Source organism: Nipponia nippon, unplaced genomic scaffold (assembly GCF_047370975.1).
Source record: "Nipponia nippon isolate SJK-2023a ecotype South Korea unplaced genomic scaffold, ASM4737097v1 scaffold_18, whole genome shotgun sequence".
Taxonomy (NCBI): domain Eukaryota; kingdom Metazoa; phylum Chordata; class Aves; order Pelecaniformes; family Threskiornithidae; genus Nipponia; species Nipponia nippon.
In genome coordinates this window covers 3,577,703-3,599,430 of record NW_028262334.1, presented here as the reverse complement: position 1 = coordinate 3,599,430, position 21,728 = coordinate 3,577,703, and the positions used below count along the sequence as shown (strand labels likewise).

The following is a 21,728-nucleotide window of genomic DNA, read 5'->3' as shown; positions in this document are numbered from 1 at the left end:
CTATAAGCCAAATAATTAGTAAGGGTTATACCTGCTTTGCATTGTTATTGTCTCTTATTATTTTATATTGTTACATTGAAGCTGAGTAAGACTTTTTACATAGGTGTGGAGAGAGAGATATTTATATTGCTCTTTTATGTAATTTTTTCTTCCAGTATCCCTTCACCAAAGCTATCTGCTCTTCAGACAAGTCCTGTGAAAAAGGGAGTGTAGATATCCACAGTCATGGTACGTAAACAGCGTTTTCAGATTGAAATATTTTTTTGTGGGTGCTGTCTTCTATTGCATTATGGACCAGTGCAGCACGTGCAAGATCCAGCTTGGAGAACTGCAGTAGAACAGTACAGAATCCTAAGAGATATCTGAGAACATATTTTCAAAACCACAAAACTGAGTTCTTATCAGCTTGTGTGTGCCCTTACTAAAAGGAGAAACAGTGAGAGGGAGCAGAGGAAGGGGAGATGTGAAGAAAAGTACAGACTGGTGTGAATGAGGGCTGATTTCACAGTCACTCCCATTGAAGCCCGTGGCTGCTGAGCGTGTTTGAAGGGTCTGTAACACCCCTATGACGGTTAGGTAGTTCTCAGAATAAGTCAGGGGACTTGTGTCCTTTATTTGGGACCAGTTGTCGAGAAGGCGTCATACTGTTTTCATCAGCTATGTAAGTTCTTTGTAGTGCTGAGATTCCCTGAATTTGGGCTGCTGGTTGGATTATTGCTGTCCCTGGTAAAGACTAAATGCTCACAGAAAATGCTGACTTTCCAGGAGTGCAGAAAGAATTAAGGTTTTCTCCCCACCTTTATATCCTTGTTTAATTTGCTCATGTTGTTGAATTAAACTTCTGACTGAAACAGTTGGTTTCTCAATTTATCCCAAGACTCAGATATGTAACTGCATATAAAACTATGAAGGAAATTACTTCACCCTCAGCCCAAACAATGACAAGTACTGTTGACCCAAGCAAACGGCTAAATAAGGATTGATGAGGTGTGGCAGGACCATGGTTTGTGTAGTTCTTCCTACAGCTTCCTCCTATAGAAAGCTGCAACAATCTGAAATGTCAAGCTCCCTATCTTACATCTGAGGAGGAATCACTGACATGTTGAAACTGTCTCTAATTGGTGAAAAACGCTTGTCTTTTTGCTAAGTAAGAGCCTGTTTCTCTACAGGAATTCAAAGAGGAAGATGTGTGAATTATAATGCAACTGTTAAAACCTGTGATGTCAGGGTATGGTGTCCTGTCGAATCCATGGAAAAAGACCCTGAGGAAGTGAAAGAGATATCTGCATTTTTTTAATGTCAAAAGAAGGATTTACTTTGACAAAGCCATGAAATTTTAGGATAATCCCTTTGCCTAGGCACATATAGATCTCATGTATGTAAACCAGCTATTTCCTTCATAGCCATACTGTTAACACTCATTATAATATCTAAATAACTTCTAACAATCTGTCCTGCTGTATGATTCTGCAGTGAAGTCATAGCCTCCAGTTTGTATCATCATGCAGCTGCCATAGAAACAGTTTTAGATGTCACAGGCTCATCTTGAATTCACTAGAGGCATTTGGCTCATTAATTCAAATGTCAAGGAAAATGCATCAACATAAGATAGGTTTAATCAGTGACAGAAATAAAAAGTTTCCTAACTTGGGGTTTTCTTCTGCAAGGCTTAGGGCTCTGTGGTGTACAAGTTCTTTGTGGGTTCATTTATCACAGTGAGGTTGCTTCCACCTCCCAGAACAGTAGGGGTAGATCGGTTGTCTGTACCTTGTGCTGCAAGCTAGTGTTTGCGGATCCGCCTCAGACTGAAGAACAGTCTCTCCGTCCTTTCTAGGTAGATGATGAAAACCTCCGTGGTGGCAATCTGTCATAGTGAGCTGAAGAAAACTCTAGGAAAAAGACTCCACGGAACAATGCTGCTGTGACCTAGAGAGTAGGATGGAGGGGCTTCGTAGCCATCTTTTTTTGTAACCCCGTGACTGTACACTGTTCCAAGATGAAAATGTTCTATTTCTATTCTGTATCAGCCGAAGCATGAAAAAATTTTAGAAAAGATTTGTTTTCAACTGAAATGATGGAAATTAAATTCTAAGAGAGCAAATAATAATCAATTTTAGCTCCTCTCAACCAGCTTTGAAATGTATGTGTAAGAAACTAGGTCAATTATCACTTTTATTAACTCATTGCTTTTAAAAGATACAAGCCTGTTTCTATGTACATATCCCATCTTTTCCCTAACTCGGGGTTTTCTGCAGAGACTGAGCAATTTTTCCACTGCCAGGTCTGCTCCAGAGCCCACAATGCCTCCTACAGCTCCTTCTGCTGAGTTTTTTTCAGCTCTTTAAAGGAATTTCCATGCCCTTCTCCTGCGGACAAAGTTGTGATCTGAAAAAGGCTTTGTCCAACAACAGGAAGGCTGTAATTGTTCATACAGCATCCGGGAAAGATATGCATGAGCTTCCTGAGTTAATGAAATCCTAAGGGTTTTTTATAAAGTTTCAGTGACTGCCAGTCATTTTTAAATGTCACACTGCGTAGGCTCACTGCTGCATACGTTACAGAGGGAATTTTGCTTTTAATTACATCGCACAGTTGACACATTCTGTCTTGTTTCCTAACCTTCTTCTAAAGTGCCAGTAGTCGGTCACTACCAGGGACCAAAAATAATGGATGAGAGGTTTGACCCAAACCTCCGACGTATGAAGTTCCTTCACAAGTTCCATTGGCAAAGAAAAAATGAGGAATCACTAAAAAGCAAAGCTGAGTGTTTTATTTTCTACCAGAACGATACATAAGACCAAGGTCAGAGCCCAGGAAGCTTTGCCATCTGGTTGAGATACTGAGGTAGCAATGTTGGGCTTTGGTTACACCCATGATTGTCTTTATTGTCCAAATTCCTTTGAAAGGTAGGTTTCATGAACTATACAGGAGGCCTCCTTTTCCTTCCCGTTAGTTATGGCAGGAGCTGAACAAAGCCCTTGCATGTTGGCAAGAAGATTCTTTTATTTTTGATTGTTCGTTTCTGCCTGAGGCAGGGCACAGTTGTCAGATTAGCTGGCTGAAGGACAGGTGTTTACACCACCTTTTTCAGAAGAACTTTGGAACAGATTCCAGATGCTTCCCAGTGGATGAATTATGGAGTTTCACATTATAGGTTAATTCATTTTTAGTTCTTTGAAAACTAACATACATTATTAATGTCTTGACTGTTATACACTGAAACGCATCAGTGACTTTCGTGTCCAGGTAGCATCCACAAATATTAATTTGATTTGCAATGAAGTCTGATTTGTTGATTTGGTTTAGAAGACACTCCTGAGAAGTCCCTCATGGAAGCTGCATGTCATCCAGCTAATGTGCTTCTCGTCGTCACAGATCTCTGATGCAGAGACATTGCTCAAAATACAATGATAGGAAAAATATTCCCTGCTTAGAAGCACTGTCCTTTATGTGGATGACTGCTCTGAAGACTGGGTTTCCCCCTTGGAATGGCTGTCATGATGGAAATTAAAATATTCCTGCCTCATTCTTAAAATGGAACAATGCCAATATTCCAGTTCAGCATAGTCCCTATGCCAGACAAACAATGCTAAAAATTGTATCTCTTACTTTCCTGTAGCCCTGGCGGGGCCTGGGGTGTAGCAGAGGTTGTCTCCCACAGTCCAGGCCAAGGTTACCCAGCTGGCAACTTGTGGGAAAACTCCTTCTTTCCTGCCACGTTAGCTTCAGAGAAATCGCTCTTTTGAGGAAGGGTCAGACTGGCGGCCTGCTTTCCATTGTGTTTGCATTCCACCTACATATTTAGTGACACAAACCACTGCAGGTTTGGTCCCCAAACCAGTATCTGCTCGGAAGGCAGGACAACCTTTGGTGATGTGATTGACACCTGACTTCCAGAGACATCCTCTAGGATCGAGCGCACGACTCCTTCTTATACTCTTACTAGCCGTGCAGCTCTGGTGTAAAAGGCCACCTGTCTGTGGGGACCAGCAATGAAACTGCCAATTCATTGTGCAGAAATCATCAGCTGTCAAACGGTGTAATTTCTTACTACTATTCTATAGCAAGATTTATATGAGAAGTCTCCTGAGATCGTATTTCAGCTGCATGTAGAGACTCCAGTTAGGCTTGGCCCCCACAAACAACTGCAATAGAGAGAGAACAATTTATACCTAAAACTAAGAAAACCACCTCTATCTTTCTTGATCCCCTGAGCCACCTAACTCCCTGCATTTCACTCTGTTATTCTTAGCAACATATTCCTCCTACTGACAGCTTTCCAGGTAATAGTAAAGTAGCATAACATTAACTGATGTATTTAAGTAAAAGAAGTGAGTTAATTTGATGTTTCTTTTTTAGGCCTGCTGTTCTGAGGAGTTCTGAAGACTTCACTGTGCTAACAAAGAACAACATTCACTTCCCAAAATTTAATTACACCACGTAAGTGCAAACATTCCTCAATGCTTTCTGAAGAGTGAGTAATTGTGCTCTGAAAAAAAGGTTGTATAAATTGGCACCTTCTCTACTCAAAAAGGCTGTGCATTCTGGGCTGTATCTGCCGGAGTGAAAAATACCAAGTTTCTGTAATTCTTTAGCCCTATTAATCCTTCAGGAACCAAGAGAAATAAGGAGAGCTTGGGAACAGAGCCTCCCAGTATAATTCTATTTCTCTCATGCACTGGACAACAGAATTGTTCATTCAGATATACTGGTCTCTGTTAGGGTAAAATCACAAAATAAAGCACAACAGACGTGCGATTCAAATTATAAGGTGAAAGTGTTTAGTTTACACAGGTAGAATTTTGCTGGTGATTATATCCAAAGAGTAAAGAATTCATCTTGATTCCCAGATCCCAGGTAGGGATACATAGAGCTGGTAGCTACAAAACCAAAAGCTCGTATACTTCCAAACCGAGCACATTTAACACAGATTCTAGTAAGTGTGAGGTCCCTTACCTGTATCTGTAGCTGCTCCAGCTTGTTTTTAAATTTAAACAGTTGTGTGTGTTCTTCACAGACTAAATATTCCACCAAATTTAAATACTTCCTGCACATGCAGCAAGATAACTTCCCTGCTCTGTCTAATTTTCCATCTGGGAGATATCCTTCAGGAAGCAAAAAAGAATTTTTCTGAAGCAGCAGTAAAGGTCTATGATATCACTTTTTTCTTATGCTCAGTGTTAAAACATTTTCTTGATTCTCTTCCTGCATGTTTTGCTGTCTGCCATAGAACGGAGTTGTTCTAGGCTTAGAAACTGATTGTGTGAGAAGCAAAGTAACCCCAACTTTCAAGAATTAAATGTGCTTAACATCTCACGGGATGGGACCGATGTTGACAGAGTTGGTGTTATTTTGTTAGTATTGTAGCAGGTAGAGGCCCTTTTACAAAGCACAGTGCATTTAAATTGGTCCTATACAAGGCTGTCACTCGTGGTCATCTTTTGATTCTACTCAAGCAGATCCTAAATCATGTTGCTGGGGGAATCATCCAAAAGTCAGACTGGCAAAAATGGCAGCTTATATTCAGAGTCAAAAAGCACTTATTTTTGCCATTACCTCAAGGGTATTGAGCCAAATGCCCTTGACACAGTATCCAGCCATGCCTCTAGAAATAAATAGTAAATATTAACGGATGGGTAGAATAGAAGTAGAGACAGTGTCCCGCCCAGTCATCAACTGAGTCACATTTATTGATTCTCAGCCTGGCACAGTGCATTCAAGATGAAACATTTGGATTGGGTGCCTATAAAACTTAGGCTCGCATTCAGGCTTTCGGGTTGAGCCTATACGTAGTTTAAAGCAACAAAACGACGGTCACAGTACATTGGCTACATCCACATTTGTGCTGCTAAGATGAAGAGACGTAGACAGAATGTAGGAAAGGCCTGACGGAATGGTAGCTTCTAGCTCAGGTAACTAAGTCACTTCCATAGAAGACTGCTTGATTGGCAAATGTTGCTTATGAGTTAGCGTGTCTATAGAGATGTGTCCCTGCCAATGGCATCCCTCAAGTCTCCGCTGACTTTAACAGCAGTTTAGCACAGGCAGCAATCACAGCGCTAGTCCCTGAGCTTACTATGTCGGTTTCTAGGGAGGAATCATTGCCACTGAAATTAACTGGGACTGTAACTTGGACAGCTGGTTTTACGACTGCAGTCCAAAGTATGGTTTCCGCCACCTTGATGACAAAAAAAATAAAGCCTGGATTCCACTTCAGGTAAAAAATGTTATATGAAGCAAGTAGCATGTTTTCTGCGTTGAAGCAAAGGTGTGATGAAGTGTGGGGAATGATAACTTGGAGTGACAAGACGTTTGATTCTTCTTCTTCACTCTTGTAGTTATGTCCTTAACTTGCAGTTACTGCAGTTGTATAGATGTATCATCATGGTCATCTTCCAAATGAGCACGCTTGTATTGCAGGAGATTTTATTTCTGCGTCGTAAGGCCTAGAAATTTCCAAAGAGTATTCTGGGAGCTAACACAGAGAATAGTTTGGGCAGATTCCACCATGTGGCAACTGAGGCTTGAAACTACCTAAACTTGTGCGATTCCCAAGGCAATTAACACAAATAAAATCACAAAGTGTTTTTCTTCCATCTGGGTAACCCCACAGTTCACTGAATCAAGATTTATTCAAAAGCAAATTAGAGCTTTTGGTTCTGTGTGCATATAGCAGATTTATGAGAATTTTTGACAAAAAATCTTGACATGACTCCAGTTCTAAATAGTTACACAAAGCATTTATCAAATGCTTATCAACATGTTTAAAACTAAAGTTGTCCCTCAGATCTAGGTCAAAACTCTTGTGTAACAACACTCTTTTTTTGACTCACGGCATGATTATTATTACATGATGGGTTTTCATACATTTGTGATGCTAACATGAGTGCTGTAACTGTCTAGGAGCTGCCAGCGTATTCCAAAGCTGCATTGTGCCGGAGCTGTGCCAATAAAGGCCAAATAGGTGTTCCCTCTGACCCGGCAACCACGGACAGGAGGTGGGGAGATCACAAGGAAAAAGCAAAACAGTGCTGTGAGGCTGAGGCCAGCAGCCTTTCTGTTGAATACATTTTTGTAGGCAAAGCAGTTTCTGAGAAGGCTTTTGGAAGAAGACGGTGGAGTAGTTTTGAGGATGTTTAGTGTCAGAATAACAGCTGGGGTCAAAATGCCAAGAACGGGTTTGCCCAAAATTTATTATCTTTTAGGCATCAAAGTACCAGTTTGTAGCAAGATTATTTTGCTGCTGTTCAGCTGAAATCTCTGCTGCAGGAAGCGAGCCTGGTCTGAGAACACAGGCTGCCGCGAGAGCGTGCATGATGCCAGACCACATCCTGGTGGCCTGACTCTTTATCTGTTAATCAAGGGGTTTATTGGTAAAGAAATGTCATTCTTTAATGTCTCCAAAATTAAAAAAGAGGAGCAGAGTGGTTCAGTGCAGCCATTTAAAAAGCAAAGACAGTGAAAGTTGAAGAGCAGTGAATAGATTGAGCATAATACTATTTAAAACAAGCATGGATGTTTTGGCAAAGAACGTGCACAAACCCTGCCACACTGCTGAGCAAGCGTATGCCAACTTGTACAAACAGAGCTGCTGGTTTCAGTAGAACTACCCAAGGGAGTAAGGGGAGGGGAGAGGTAGAAACGATCCTACAATTAATATATTTCAAGAAGACTTTTTTGACATCAGTGACATGTCATAAGAATGTAAAATATTATCATATTAGAGGTCCAACCAGCCCAGTGTCCTAAAGCTAACAGAGATCAATAGCAGGAGAAAATTTTGGGAAAGAGCATAAGAAACAGGGCGCGTATAGAATGCTTATAACCTCTGTCTGCATGAAGCCCTATTGATTTCATCTCAGTTCCAAAGGGAATTTTGTGACAGACTTAAATGGAAGCAGGCTTTAGCCTTCCCAAAGAAGAGAACTGCTTGAGGTGCAAGGGAGCAAAGCTTCAGCCAGTGATCAAGAAAGCTTTTAACAGGTCAGCTCTGAGCACAAAGGTGTTACAGAGGAGAAGGCTTCGATGCCGTCAAGAGTCAGATGTGAAATAACCTCTACCCTGAGGGCTAGAGACAAGCTCTGATCCTGGAAAGAGCTAGGAAAACTTTCAAATAAAACCTAACTGACCTGCAGGCTTCAGAGGCTGAGAGCCGGCCAATAAAACATGTCTTGGCCACAGACTGTGGAACCGTTCAGCCCAGGAAAAAGCACATTTCACGTCTGTGCAAGCACGGAGAAAGCAGAACACATTACAGTGTCTTTTTCTGAGTGACTCACTGCCTTCAGAGAATACAAATCAGATCGTGGTGAATGGGAAGCAAATGATCGCATGATCTAGGGAACTCTGATTAAAAGCCCTCTGAAAGTCTGCCAAACTTAGCTTGCAGTAGGATGTGCAGGAGAGAGGAATCAAGTAAAAGCTTGCTCTGGGCTGGTTTGTTAGCATCAAGATAGCAAACCGGAGCAGCAGACTGAACCCAAAGAGAAAGGAAAGGAGGAAAATGTGGTTTTGTTTAGATGTCTCTATCATCTGAATGAGTACCTGGAGATGCTAGAAAGCAGAGGGCTGAGCTGATGGCATTTACACCAGACATATCCTCTTAAACAGCTTACTCTTTCAGTACTTGAACAGGCAACCAACTATAAACCAAAATTTGATTAGCAATGACAGTGATCTGTGAGCATCTGCCACCCCTGGAACTGACCTTCTGTCCCTTTGGCTAAGCAAATTCCCATTCAGATTATTTATCTAAATGAAGGAGATCACTCAAGTAAACCAGTCAAGAACAATACAGCACTTTGAGTCCTGAAAGCATATCTGAGGCAGAAGACATATGAGTGTTGTTGTCAGAGGTCTGATATTAGTACCATTGTGTGTTTTAGTATGTCTTTCAGTTTAATGTAATGATTTTGTCCATACTGCCAGCTTTTCATTGTCAGATTTAAAAAGATCTCTTTGTTCCACGCTCTGTGACTGCTTACTGATCCATAAGCTGATGTGAGCTGTGCATCAGGAGGGTCATGTTCTTGATAGAATAAGAAACTGGAAGTTAGTAAAGGCTCACATGATTTTTGCCACTCTATACTGACCGAAGAATGGAAAATGGCTGCTATCCAGCATGCTGAAGTGTGCTCAGGGGTTCAGAGTTGGCCTTGGATAACATGATATTAAAGCCTTCAGAGCATGGGTGCTCTTGTCATTGCCAGCTCCTCACATATCCTTGCTGGGGTTTTCTATCTGTTTTACCTGTGATTGAACTTCTTTCTGCAGCTTCAGGTTCCAATTTGAATTGAGACAGCAAAACACTTGTTGGACAGAAGTTGGATTTTTAATTTGTCTAAATCTCTATATATGTATTAATTTAGTTTAGACTGCCAGGTCGGATGCTGGGCAAAATACTGTTCATCAAGCTGGCCTCAGCGGCTTCATTTCAGAAGGCTGAAAGGGCTGGAGGAAGGGAGAAGAAACTACGCCTCTTTTTGTGTTCTGCAGCCTCATGGCATTATATCCCTGGGGAAGCTGCACAGATCTTCATTTACTCTTTTGCAGATATGCAAGGTACTACAAGCTACCACATGGGAAGGAGCAGAGAACCCTTTTCAAAGTCTACGGAATACGGTTTGATGACCTTGTCTTTGGCACAGTAAATGCAATTATTTTTCCTTGTGGAGGGAGAAGAAAGCTTGCGATTTCCTTAGCCCCACTTCTGCCATATACCCCTCTCCTCTCTCCTGTCCACCATTCTGGGATGGAAGTCATGTCAGATCAGTAGATCTAAACTGAGCTGAGAAGCATAGGGGAGCAAAGCTGAGGATGAAATGGCAGGGCGGGAAGAAAGGCAGGATTGTTGTCTAAGACTGAGACAATAACAGGTACCATCATGTTGTGATGTTATTGTCATGAACCCCACGTGTCACCACTATTTCCCTCTCAAGTTGTTGATTCTCCCCTGCAAAGCGTCTGAGATGGTCTGTGAAATTTTGGGATTGACTGAATTGTAAAGAGACAAAGGTACGTTGTGAAGAGACAAAAAAAGAAAAGCCATTAAGTTGCATGAATGGTAACAGATCTTGCCTCCCAGTTATTCTTTTCTGCTTTCTTTAAGGTTAGAAAATATAATGGCATTGAACTCATTAAAAACATTGGGTCCATAATTTCCTATTTTGGTTTGTTGAGAGACTTATTTTTTGTGTTAATAAAACCAGTTCTGGAGATACAGTCTCATTATGAAAGTGGAATCACTACTTGCTTTTTTTTCCACGTGCAGGTTGTGAGTGCCATTGAAATTGCTCTTTGTGTCGGTCATTGCTCCAGCTGCAGCAAATCACCATTCTACAAAATTTACAACAGGAAAAAGTATGAGACTGTGCTGAATCCAGGACAGGTAAAGAATGTAAATTCCTGCTCTGTGGGTACAAAAATGCAGCTGATCCAGGAAGCTTCCATGGAGCTGTGCACGGCATGCACTGCGTGAGTGCAGTGTGCTCTACACATAACCTTGCATGGCAGAGTCACACCAGCTCTATCAGGGAAACCTGCAGGGAATCCCTCAAAAGGATGATCCTTCAAAACAAAAAAAATCCTAGTGGTCCTTCAAAACAGCAGAAGGATGTCATGAAAGGGTTGTCCGTGAAGAGGGCATTGCTCAAAGCCTCTTCCCTGCCAACTTCAGTTGCCTCTTCCTCTTTTTCAAGATATTAATGGTTATTTTTTTAGGGTACCTCTACTAATCCCCCAGCAGTTTAGACATGTATTTTTAAAGAAGAGTGAAGAAGGGAGTACCTAAAGGCCCTGCACAACCACACTCCTACAGTCAGTTCCATACCGTCTCTTCCTGTTCCCTCTGTCCCTGCAGCTCCCCGTGTCCTTGCTGTCCCGGATACTGGAAACACGGGCCCTTGCAACATGCAGTTGCAGGGTATTGTTACTGGAGTACAGACAGCAGAACCCAAGTCCTGAGGTCAGATCTATGCTGTGTTTATCCCCAGTTCTCCAACTACCCCAGCTGACAATGCTAATTTCTTCTGCTGCACAGGTGATGTATGTGTCCTATGTTGATGAGCCACACATTACCTTGATAAAGAAGCCTCTGAAAACAAGCTTGCAGCATGCTCAAGGCAGCATTGTTGAGGTAAAGACAGACTCTTCATCTTTGGGATCCTCCCTTCAGAAGGGAGAACTGAGGAATGTCATTCCAAACTGATTTGGCTTTCCGCCACCCTCCCCTCCCATATTTCCAGATTATGTTCTGAGAGGCTAAAACTAGATCTATTGTCCGCTATTGTCTGCTTCAACTTAATAGCTCCTGTGACCAGAGGATGTATTTTCTAGAGTCAGCTAAAAATTGCTGCTTTCCTGTGGTGGGTATGTACCAGCGGGAGTACGTTGGTGTTGAAACAACTTGCGAGGTGTCGATTCAATTTCGCTAGGGTGGGCGTTGGCAACACAGAAAGACAATCCTCCTCCAGATCTGCTGATCTATCGTCATTATCCCTATTGTGCTGTGTCAAATGAAAAACCCAATGGTGAGGATCACTGTTGTAAATTCCCTCTGTGGTTGGATGAAGCAGCAAATGCTGTTTTCTTCTCTAATTTATGTTGAGATTGTTGTTGCAGAGCCACCCTGTGAAATTCTGTGATGCTGGCAGCTGCTGCAACAGCGAGTCCAACGAGAACATGATAACGAAGAATCCAAGCCGATGCGCACCAGTGAGTCCAACGAGAACCGTGATACTGAAGAATACGAGCTGGGGCAACCTCTCAGACAAGGGGCCTCTTCCCCAGACTGCCAAAAGTGGTGCGGCTGTGGCAAATGCCAGCCAACACAAAAGTACCATGAGCAGCTCTGCTGCCGAAGAAGAAAAGGGCAGTGCATCACAGCCTCCCATTGGTTTCAGCAGCTGCTGCTGTGCAGTCACACCCTGAAGAAAGCCCTTCTCTACAAAGACCCCTTTCTGGACTTGATGGATGGCAATGTCAACAACCAGCTGCGTCACCTTGCTTACAAGCGATACGTTCGCTGGTGCTTTGGTTCTTCTGATGTGGAAGACAGAGCCATCATCCCAAGCTGCTGCAGGTGGAAAATTAGAGATAATTATCCCAAAGCAGCCAACAATTTTACTGGTTTTAAGATGGGATAAGGATGTAGCACAACTTGAGCTCACACTGTGACTCACCTTGGACATTTAACCTTTGTTTTCTTTCACAGACCTTTTAAAAAAAAGAAGCGTGTGACTTCCCAAAATCTTCTGTAGTACAGCTGAATTCTTGTATACTGTCTTTGGAGAGGCACAATTGCCTGCTGCTTAGCACAGAGGAACAGACACCTTGAGCTAAAGTGCTTGCTTCTGCCTGTGCTTCTTTCTGTGAGTCACCCCACGTGGCTTGGAAATGTAGGCTCTTGGGTGAATTCTTAGGGCTACATTTTAGTGGGAGCTTCCAGGCCTCCTGCCTTTGCACTGGTGCATGCCAGAATCCCAGCTGAGTCAGGAGACAACCAGCACCCTGAAAATAAGATGGAGCCAAGAGCCTTCTCCAGGCAAGACCCCTGAAGGAATGAAGTCCAAAAGAGATATCACTTGAAAGTGTGGTCCTGAGCATTTTTCTCCCGCAGCCTCCTTTCCCTGTATCAAGAGGCTCCAGAAAGAGGCCACTGAGCATGTAGTTTCATAACTCGCCGTTGAAGGCCTCACAGTCCGTCCAGATTAAACAGGCTTATTTTAGATTATTTCAGTGACACAGACAAAGCATTTTCTGAAAAGCCCAGCTGTCCTCTTTGTATTACTCCTTTTAGCTCGAACTCAGGAATTACAATGAAAAGTACTTTTACTGTCTTTGTGTAATATTTTCGGGCATTTCATTCATACTCATTGAAATTGTAATGTTGGACTTTGGCCTCCTGTTTGCTCTTAGCTTCAAACAGGCCTTGCTTCCTACACCTCCTACTGAACTTGGCACAGTGCAAGTTGCTTTGTGCTGTGATGCGTAAGGCCAGAGTACAGCTGAGGAGCAGCAAATTCAAGGTAGATTAATCCGTGTTCCAACACCCTTTCAGTTCTTTCTTGTTTTTATACCTGGACATGTTCTATTTTTGTAGAAACAAGGTGAGCAGGACTGTAACATGTATATTCTGCACTCCTTTCAACTAAAATTTGTTCTTTCTGAACTAACCGAGCAGTTCGCCATTTCAATTTCCCACATATATTTTAAGATATATTGCTAGCAGATTATGCCAGCTGTATTTATATCTTCAGTTGTAACATGCATTAATTGTATTAACATTCATATTGCAGCATCTTATATATCTAGAGTGGGAAAATATTACAGTTGGCATTAATGCATTCCTGTTCTGAAACATGAACCGACTCTCCTTTTGGAAAGAATTACACTGAATATTCACTTAAGACTGTGATTTTAATCTCCTTTCACATTTGTATATATGTTCTTCCTTATCCTCTCCCCCCTTTTCTTGGTCCTTTCAGTTTTTACTGTTTTTCTAATAAATAGAGCATTTTACTGATCTATAGCTGACTCAAAGTCTCTTTTAATAGTTTCGTACTGTCTGAAATTGCCAGTTTGTCAGTTCATTTCATCTCTTTCTAATGATCTGCCTGCTATTATGAGGGTTATGGTGATGTTTCTAAAATGAGCACTGTGCTGGGCAGCCCAGCATCAGGTGGAAGGTGCGTGAATTAGGTGGTGCAGGTCTGCTTTTATAGCAAAGGTTAATTCTGCAAGAGGATAAATAAAGGGTTTGTTCATTGTGGATGGGAGGGTGACAGTCTGATATATGCTTCTGCTGTCTTTTGCAGGCAGGTTCTCTGTCCTTGCCCGGCGCTGGCTGCAAGTTACGTCTCGGTGTTAGGGTGGCCCTTGCCTGAGGCCATCTGTCCAGCTTCTTTGTGAGACTTAGTAGCCCAGACTCAGCGTAGGACTGACAGCAGCAGACGTCCAGGTCTGACTCACATCTGGCCAGTATGGAGGTGAAAAACTCCCCGTAAACTTGCTAACAATGAGTAGCAGGGAAAAAAAAGTCCCAGATTTAGCAACTAGGGTGAGAGCATCCTCCTCAGGATGACCCACCACCCGCCCTTCCCGTATCACGCACGGCAGAGCTACGGCCGCGGGAGGCCTCAGGGCAGAGCCTTGCCCTGCTGCCGAGCCCCGCGTTATCCCGGGCAGCCCCAAAGGGCTCAGGGCGGCGGGAAACCCCTCTTCCCTGCCGAGAACAGCCCGGGGAGAGGCTGCGGCCACTCCGGGCAGGGCCGGCAGCTGGCGGGGTGGGGGCCGGCAATCAGGAGCCGGAGCCGGTACAAGCCCCGGGGCTGCGGGAGCGCTCTCCGGGCTGCTCGGGGCGCTGTGGCTCCGCGGGGCTGCCGCAGCCGCTGTCCGGCGTGTGGCGGCTCCCACCCGCCCTTCCAGGCCGCCGCCAACATGGTGTCGTGTGGGGCTTTCCGCAGCTTCCTCTTCGAGTACGACACCCCCCGCATCGTGCTGATCCGGAGCCGCAAAGTGGGGCTCATCAACCGCGGGGTGCAGCTCGCCATCCTCGCCTACGTGATCGGGTGAGCCCCGCCGCCGGCCTGCGTCCCCTCCCCGCCGGGCTGCGCTGGGGGGAAGCCCGTAGCCCCGCCGCGGCTGTAGCCGGCGGGGGTGAGGGGGTCTCGGGGCGGCTGCCGTGAGGGAAGAAGGGCAGCTTCTCGCTGGGAGCCCCTGGGGCCGTGGGGCTGAGGGGCAGGAGCCGGCCGCCTCCCTCAGGGTAGGCGGGGAGGCAGCTCCCGGCTGCCGGGACCCCCTTTTCTGTCAGGGAGGCGCGGGCTGGGCTGGGGTGGCGGGAAGCGGCCGCCGCGGGGCTGAGAGGAGGCCGGAGCTCGCCCGCGGCAGCCGTCGTGGGTGCCAACACCAAGGGCTGACAGGCAGGTGGTGGGACAGCTTAACTGGGCGGCCTGAACTGGGGTTGTAGGGCTGAGCTTAACTGGGTGGCCTGAACTGGGGTTGTAGGGCTGAGCTTAACTGAGCGGCCTGAACTGGGATTGTAGGGCTGCTTAGAGGCAGCTGCAGACAGGAGAGGACCCGGAGGGTGATGGTCATTCACCCGGCGGGGTGTGTGCATAAAAGCAATAATTACACCCTGCCAAACCACACTGGAAAAAAAAAATCAGAAGGGAGGTTGCTAGTCCTGTGACCCTTTTGTAGGGAAACGCTATGAAACTATCTGGACAGGTGACACATGAAAAAAGGAGAAATTCCAGCTGCCTGTGCTGGTTTATGGTGTTTATCTGTTTTTTGTTGTTTCTTTCTTGCAATCCTTCTCTTCCAGCTGGGTCTTTTTGTGGGAGAAGGGCTACCAGGAAACAGACTCTGTGGTCAGTTCTGTAACCACAAAGGTGAAAGGAGTAACGCTGACAAACACATCCACCTTGGGAGCCAGGGTCTGGGATGTCGCTGACTATGTCGTCCCTCCTCAGGTATCAATCACTTTCACATGCAGAGGGAGGGTTTTCTAACAAACAGCTACTGCTCTGCCGAAGTCCACTGAGGTCTGGAGCAGCTTCGGCTCCAGCGTGGCCTCGATACAAGAGAATGAAGCAGCTTTGCTTTATTGCAGATCATGCTGAGCACCTGCACCACTAGCCCTGGGGAAGCTTGTTTCAAGAAAAGTGTGTCTGTGTGTGTGTGCTTGTATAGGAGGGAGAATTTTTCAGGCTTCAGGGAAAAGTTGCAACAATAACCACGTCGTCTTACTGCTTTCTAAAGCAAACAACTCAAAGTTAACTTGTTGGCAGAAACCCTGGGAATAGCTGGCAAGTCACTTGATCCGGAACTGAACGGGAGGTATTGCTGGAGTTACTGATTGACTATGTCTGTGCGAATCTGCGCTGTGTGGGCAATCTATGTCGGGGTTGGCAGGCATGGCCAAGCTGCTAGTCGTGGGTCACTCTGTCTGCATGAGATGTGGTGCAGAAAAAAGTGACAGATTTAGCCAGATTTTGGCTGAGTGATCATATTTACCTGTCAGTGGAGCAGAGGTAAACAACAGATCCCGAATTGTACAGATCTGAAAATAATGTAAGTGGTGCTCCCTGGAGAAACAAACCAGGACTGGTCAAATTTCTAACAGATACATTGGAAAAAAAAAAAAAAAAAAAAAAAAAAAAAAGAGTGGGGGTTGTGCTCAGAGTTGCAGCTGGAGCTTTATTTCTGCTCCTGCCTTGCGACTCCCCTGAGGAGCTGTGTGATCTCTGTTTTCATAATGTGAATGAGGAAATTTGGGCCAAGTGGGAGGACGGAAAGGGTTGCTAGTCCCACAGTCCTTCCTCTGCCTAAAGGCAGCGGCATCAGGCGATACATGTGGGAATCTGCTCCTTCAGTGCTACACCAGCACTGTCCAAAGCCCCCTGCGGGGCCACCTGGGCTCTGTCAGCAAAGACGTTTGGGGTGGTGCCTTGGATATTCTTTGCAGACTGTCACTCTTAAATTTCCTTCTTGTTTTGCATGTTCAGGAGGAGAACACTGTGTTTATCATGACCAATGTGATACTCACACTGAACCAGCGCCAAGGCCGCTGCCCAGAGGTAGGTACAGGCTCTGCTTTAATCCTGCCTTGTGTGGGTGGGAGTGTGGGGGCGAGAGTTTCTAGAGTTTAGTGTAATTATTGTTCCTCTCCAGCTTCCAGATGATAAAACAGTGTGCAAGGTGAAGAACAACTGTGTTCCAGGATATGTCAGCACCCACAGCAATGGTAAGAAGCCTGCTGCAAGGGCTCCTTTCAGTCTGTGTTGTGATACCTCTGTGCTGTGCCTTGCCTCCTGCGAAGGAAGCAGCATTTCACTTCAGTCTTCTTGTTCTCATTCTCTCACACCCAAGAGGACTGAAAGGGAAGCTCAGATTTTTCTTCTGGGGGAGAGCAGATGGGTTTAGACTGTTTTGGGTGGATGCTGGATAGATGTGTGCTTTGGTGAGTTAGCAAACAGCGTGAGGGCTTTTTCAAGACCTTGAGTCCATGAAGCACTGTTTCACATAGATGAGGATTTGACTCAGAAAAAGGACCTGATGCTTCTTTCTCTGAAATTGCACTGCAAATTACAATGGAAGATATTGGGGGTCTTCTTACTAGCACTTTACCTCTGAGCAGATTGCTTTCACCTTAGGGAGTGAGGAGATATGACGGGGCAAATACTGCCTCTGTATTTTTGCTTGGTAGTACCTCCATTCACATGTCTTTCCAGGCATCCAGACTGGGGAGTGTGTACTGTACAACAGCAGCATTAAGACCTGTGAAGTCTTCGCATGGTGCCCTGTGGAGGATGACTATCATATACCCAAGTGAGTGCTCTGTCTTCCTACTCTCCGGTGGCCCTCCTGAGAGGAGACTAGCAGTATGCAGCTGATGTTTCTCCCTATGAGGTACTATTGGGAAAAGCTGAAGAGGTGATCACCAAGGACCCTGCAGAGTCCTGTTTGTGAAAATATAACTGAAACTTATTTACCTTTCCTATTGTTTTGTAGGCCAGCGTTCCTGCAAGAAGCTGAGAACTTCACCATTCTGGTGAAGAACAACATTTGGTACCCCAAGTTCAACTTCAGCAAGTAAATAGTGTGTGGGGCGTTGCACTGTCTGGTCTCTTGGACAGTAAAGAGGAGCTGGAGGAGCGGAAGAAGAGGCAACAGATCTTCTCTCTCTGTTCCCTTGTAGGCGAAACATCCTCCCCACAATCAACTCCACCTACCTCAAGAACTGCATCTATGACTCCCAGACAGATCCTTTCTGCCCTATCTTTCGCTTAGGGAAAATAGTTGAAGCTGCAGGGCAGAACTTCCAGGAAATGGCTGTGGAGGTATTTGGCAGACCCTTCTCTTGGGCCTCAGCTGTGTAGAAAGAGGAGCGGTAGGTGGTTGTCCTCCGCTGCCTCGTGGCATGAGCCACGGGACATGGAGTAGCTGCAGAATGGAGAGCTGCTCTGGCCAGAGGGACTGGAGTCAATTCTACTTAACAAATATTTGGCCTTGGCTGGTTTGGGTGGGGTTGCAAGGCCCTTCTGTAGCAGGGGGAAAGAATGTTTGACTGGGACAAGGGCCTGTAAATCAGGGTCCTGGTCAGCAGAGAGCCTAGCACTGGGCTGGCCAGGCGCTTGGGCTGCTCACCGTCTCCTCCCCTCCACTTGGCAGGGTGGAGTCATGGCGCTGCAGATCAACTGGGACTGCAACCTTGACAGAGCTGCTTCCCACTGTGTGCCAAAGTACTCCTTCCGGCGCCTCGACAACAAGGACTCTGCCCATACCGTCTCGCCTGGCTACAACTTCAGGTAACGTGGCTATGGAGGGCATCTGGTGTCCCTGCGGCTCAGTCTACCACTGGCACAGTGTTACGGGCTGCCTGTGCTCCTCGGGCAGTTGCGGGTCATCCTTAGACTTCTGATGGTACTGTAAAACATAGAGCAGGTTGGATCCTCACTGGGTGCAAACCACAGCAGAGGGGGAAGGTCAGTGAAGGTCCGCTGATTCCGTCAGTGTCTGAGTCATATTTGCATCAGCATTTGGTGACTGTTTGGGCCAGCCTCCTGTGGCATGGCAATTGAAAACAGTCAGTTCTCACGGGTGTGCTGACAGGGCAGCGTTTGAAGGGGTTGGGGGGTGGGGATATGGTACATTCTGGCCAGTACGGATGGGTCCAGCACCTCCAGTAAAACTCCCAGTGCAGATCCAGGTAGCTGGTTGCATCCAGGCTCAGAGCTACAATAATATGGATTGGCCACCTTGCCAAGATCCTTGCAGCAGTCCTGCTCGTGAGGAAACGCGGCTCAGGGCTGTGCTTCTTTCTAGAGTCACAAACTCTCACTTAGTGCAGGGGCTGTCTTTTGGTAGAACTTGCGTGAATTCACTGGGAAGCTGCTGTCATGCAGACAGGACAAGCGTGTGTGTGGGAGGTGCCAGGCCTGCAGGTATTGGGGTGTCAGGCGAGACCGGCTGGAGGATATCGCAGCCCGGCTGGTGCAGGTTCTGAAGTGCTCTTGCTAATTCCAGACCGTGGTGCAACCCCTTACCAATCCTTCTTCTCTTCCACCCTCTTCTCTGCTTCCTCCTGGTTTAGTCAACCATGTGGCGGAGTAAGTCTGATGTCATTTATTTGTTCTGTTTTCCCTATCATTTGCCTGCAAGTCACGTTGTGTGGGACAAGGAACAGCCTTTGTGTGCCAGGCTGAGCTGTGCTGCCTCCCTCCTGCCTGCTCCCAGCCCTGCCCTCTCGTGGCTGCCTGCACTCCTGCAGCCTCCTGCTTGCCTCTGTCTGAGGGGGCCGATTCTCACGTGTAGCTGAATTTCTTCCTGTCTGTCCTTTTGCTCCCCTACTAAAGCTAACTTCCTCCCCTTCCTATATGCTTTGCAAGTTTCCTGATTTGGCTTGTGCTAACTGCTGTCTTAAATTCGCCTGTTCTGGGCTTTTCTCCTATATGTGCTTGCCTGCATGAAATCTCCCTCCATCATTTGGGGCATGTCTCTGGAAGTAGCAATGTTGAGCCCATCCTCTTGGGATGGGGGACACACATGGATGTTACATGATCACATAAGCAACCTCAAAACTTCCAGCTGAGCTCTGAACTATCTTTTCTCCAGGTTTGCAAAATACTACAAGGAGAGTAATGGCACTGAATCACGGACACTTGTCAAAGCTTATGGCATCCGCTTCGATATCATAGTGTTCGGAAAGGTAGGGTGGCTTAATTCCTGGAGGTCTTGTGGTGAGGGCTCTCAGAGATGCTGAAAAACATCGTCACCTTTGTAACCGTCTTCTAGGCAGGAAAATTTGACGTAATTCCTACAATGATTAACATCGGCTCTGGCTTAGCGCTGTTTGGCATGGTAAGTGACACTGTCTCCGCTTGGACTCAATGCTGGATTAGTGCCTCAGTTCTGAGGATCATTGTCTTATACTCTTTCAATCTCCACTAGGCAACAGTGCTGTGTGACATTGTTGTTCTGTATTGCACGAAGAAGAAATACTACTATCGGGAGAAGAAATACAAATATGTGGAGGATTATGAACTGGTAAGCATCAGTGAAGGCAGAGTGAAGTCGAAGTTGCTTCCTCCTCTGACTCTGGAGAGATTCTGAAACAGGATTTAGAAAGTCCGCATCAAACAGGGATATTTGAACCACAGCTCTGAGGAAACTTTGTCTTCCTCAGAGAAGCTCATTTTTACCTCAAAGCTGTTGCAGGGAGGAGCACTAGAAACAAATATTGTTGTGTTTCCTGGGCAACCACTCTCGGAGAGGGGAATGTATGTTCAAGAACTTGTCATGCTCCCACCGCACCTCTTTTTTGGGTTGCAGTCCTTGGCAGTTGCCTTCTGAGAGCTGCAGACAGCAGCTCTGTCCCCATCGAATCCTTCCTTCTTGGCTCTTGGGGGTTCCTGCTGCTGTGAACAAACCCATTCCGTGGGTTGGTATTTTCTGAGACCAGATGCTGACAGCCACAGCTACGCCTCCCTTCAGGTTCCAAAAGATCCGTTTGGCCAGGCGAAGGATTTAGTGGGGTAGTGGGGTTGCTTGACTGGTGCTGAGGGTGGAGCTCAGCCCTGCAGCCCTGTGCTTGGTGGGAAGTGTTGCTGCAGAGGGTGGATTTGTAAATCAAAAGACCTTGTGGCACTGGAAATGCAAAGTCTGAGTAGTGGAGAGTAGCTTGCCTGTGCAGAGGGTTTTATGTGAGAGGACGGGGGAGAAAGAAGAGTTTTCTGGCAGAGAACTGTAACCTCTGATCCTTGCAGGGAGTCAGTGAGACATACGGAACAAACTCCTGACCTCCTGCTGCTACAGCACCAACTGCTGCTGTGAATGTTACTCTGACCCTGCCGTGAGACCCACCCCCTCTTCGTTGGAAGGAAGCGGGGAACAAACCTGAGAAAGGGACCTTCTTCACTACTCTTCACTACTTTTGCTGGCTGGAGCTAACCCCAGAAAGAAGAACTGGGTCTGCTCCTTGTCTGCTGTCTTTCCAGGTTAATTGTGCTAAGCACAGAGGGAGAATTGTGCTCTCATGCCAGGCCTCTGCACTGGGTAAGCCTGGGACAGGGACTGCTCCGACATTGTCATTTTGACACTCCTCCTTTCCCTGAGCTCACCGCTAGCAGAGAGCACAGGGTAACCGGCACAGATTCTTCCTTACAGTGAACGTGGCCCCTGCCAGGTGTTGTCTAACCTTGGGAGAGCAGCTCCTTGCTGTTCTCACATCACTTTTCCGTGCCCTGACGGACTGTGGTGCTTAGCTGGGCCTGTGCCTACTGTTTAATCGTGTCTCCAAGCTCCAGTGGCCACAGACTGCGACAAAGGAGTGTCTTGTGCCATTGTGCTAATGGTAAATGGCTTACTGGTTACAGAATTTTTTTTCTGTTTTCTCTATTTTTTATGGTACTACTTTAAAATTTACTTTCTTTTTAATAAAAATATTCTCTCTCTCAGCCCTCTTGGAGTCCTGCAAGCTGGGTTTTGCTGGTTTATTTTTCCCCAGGGCCTGTGGAAGTTAGGGTCAGTGAGCTGTCTTCATTTTACACAGATCGCAACTGTTACTGGAGAGCGCTCAAAGCCAGTGCTGCTGTCTGCTTTGCCTCTGAATTCTCTCAGCAAGAGCGCTGCTGCAACTACAGCTTCTGCTCCACCTTGGTTCTTGTAACGCCTTGTCTGGGCCTGTTGCATTAAAACCCTGTCCAAGGGAAAAGACTTGAAAGTTCGAG

General features: G+C 45.9%; 2 protein-coding genes across 7 annotated transcripts; both read left to right on the top strand.

Annotated features, from left to right (window-relative positions):
* The first annotated feature begins 1,240 nt into the window (after positions 1 to 1,240).
* LOC104020841 (P2X purinoceptor 7) lies at positions 1,241 to 14,544 on the top strand. Of its 4 annotated transcripts, XM_087754583.1 has the most exons (10): positions 1,241 to 1,375; positions 4,360 to 4,440; positions 6,092 to 6,217; positions 9,553 to 9,646; positions 10,271 to 10,387; positions 10,859 to 11,134; positions 11,620 to 12,079; positions 12,212 to 13,025; positions 13,815 to 13,985; positions 14,463 to 14,544. In XM_087754583.1, coding segments are annotated over exons 1-7 (1,005 nt in total). In that variant the 5' UTR covers positions 1,241 to 1,373; the 3' UTR covers positions 11,929 to 12,079; positions 12,212 to 13,025; positions 13,815 to 13,985; positions 14,463 to 14,544. The 4 variants fall into 4 exon arrangements, with proteins under 4 accessions (XP_087610709.1, XP_087610710.1, XP_087610712.1 ...); XM_087754584.1 differs by lacking the exons at positions 6,092 to 6,217; positions 13,815 to 13,985; positions 14,463 to 14,544 and having other exon boundaries at positions 12,212 to 13,493; XM_087754586.1 differs by lacking the exons at positions 12,212 to 13,025; positions 13,815 to 13,985; positions 14,463 to 14,544 and having other exon boundaries at positions 11,039 to 11,134; positions 11,607 to 11,777.
* Positions 14,128 to 21,455, top strand: LOC104020830 (P2X purinoceptor 4). 3 transcript variants are annotated; one of them, XM_087754581.1, is made up of 12 exons: positions 14,128 to 14,567; positions 15,323 to 15,470; positions 16,506 to 16,577; positions 16,672 to 16,744; positions 17,232 to 17,328; positions 17,512 to 17,592; positions 17,699 to 17,840; positions 18,172 to 18,308; positions 19,615 to 19,708; positions 19,795 to 19,860; positions 19,951 to 20,046; positions 20,766 to 21,455. In XM_087754581.1, the coding sequence occupies exons 1-12, from the start codon at positions 14,437 to 14,439 to the stop codon at positions 20,796 to 20,798; spliced, it is 1,170 nt and encodes a 389-aa protein (XP_087610707.1). In that variant the 5' UTR covers positions 14,128 to 14,436; the 3' UTR covers positions 20,799 to 21,455. The 3 variants fall into 3 exon arrangements, with proteins under 3 accessions (XP_087610707.1, XP_087610706.1, XP_087610708.1); XM_087754580.1 differs by lacking the exon at positions 20,766 to 21,455 and having other exon boundaries at positions 19,951 to 20,738; XM_087754582.1 differs by lacking the exons at positions 19,795 to 19,860; positions 19,951 to 20,046; positions 20,766 to 21,455 and adding an exon at positions 19,027 to 19,109 and having other exon boundaries at positions 19,615 to 19,663.
* The last annotated feature ends 273 nt before the right edge of the window (positions 21,456 to 21,728 follow it).

Coding starts and splice junctions, on each gene's coding strand:
- LOC104020841 (XM_087754583.1), top strand. Junction 6,218..9,552: donor AAGCCTGGATTCCACTTCAG/GTAAAAAATGTT, acceptor ACTCTTTTGCAG/ATATGCAAGGTACTACAAGC. Junction 11,135..11,619: donor CTCAAGGCAGCATTGTTGAG/GTAAAGACAGAC, acceptor TTGTTGTTGCAG/AGCCACCCTGTGAAATTCTG.
- LOC104020830 (XM_087754580.1), top strand. CDS start 14,437: ATGGTGTCGTGTGGGGCTTTCCGCAGCTTCCTCTTCGAGTACGACACC. Junction 16,578..16,671: donor GCCAAGGCCGCTGCCCAGAG/GTAGGTACAGGC, acceptor GTTCCTCTCCAG/CTTCCAGATGATAAAACAGT. Junction 16,745..17,231: donor TGTCAGCACCCACAGCAATG/GTAAGAAGCCTG, acceptor ATGTCTTTCCAG/GCATCCAGACTGGGGAGTGT.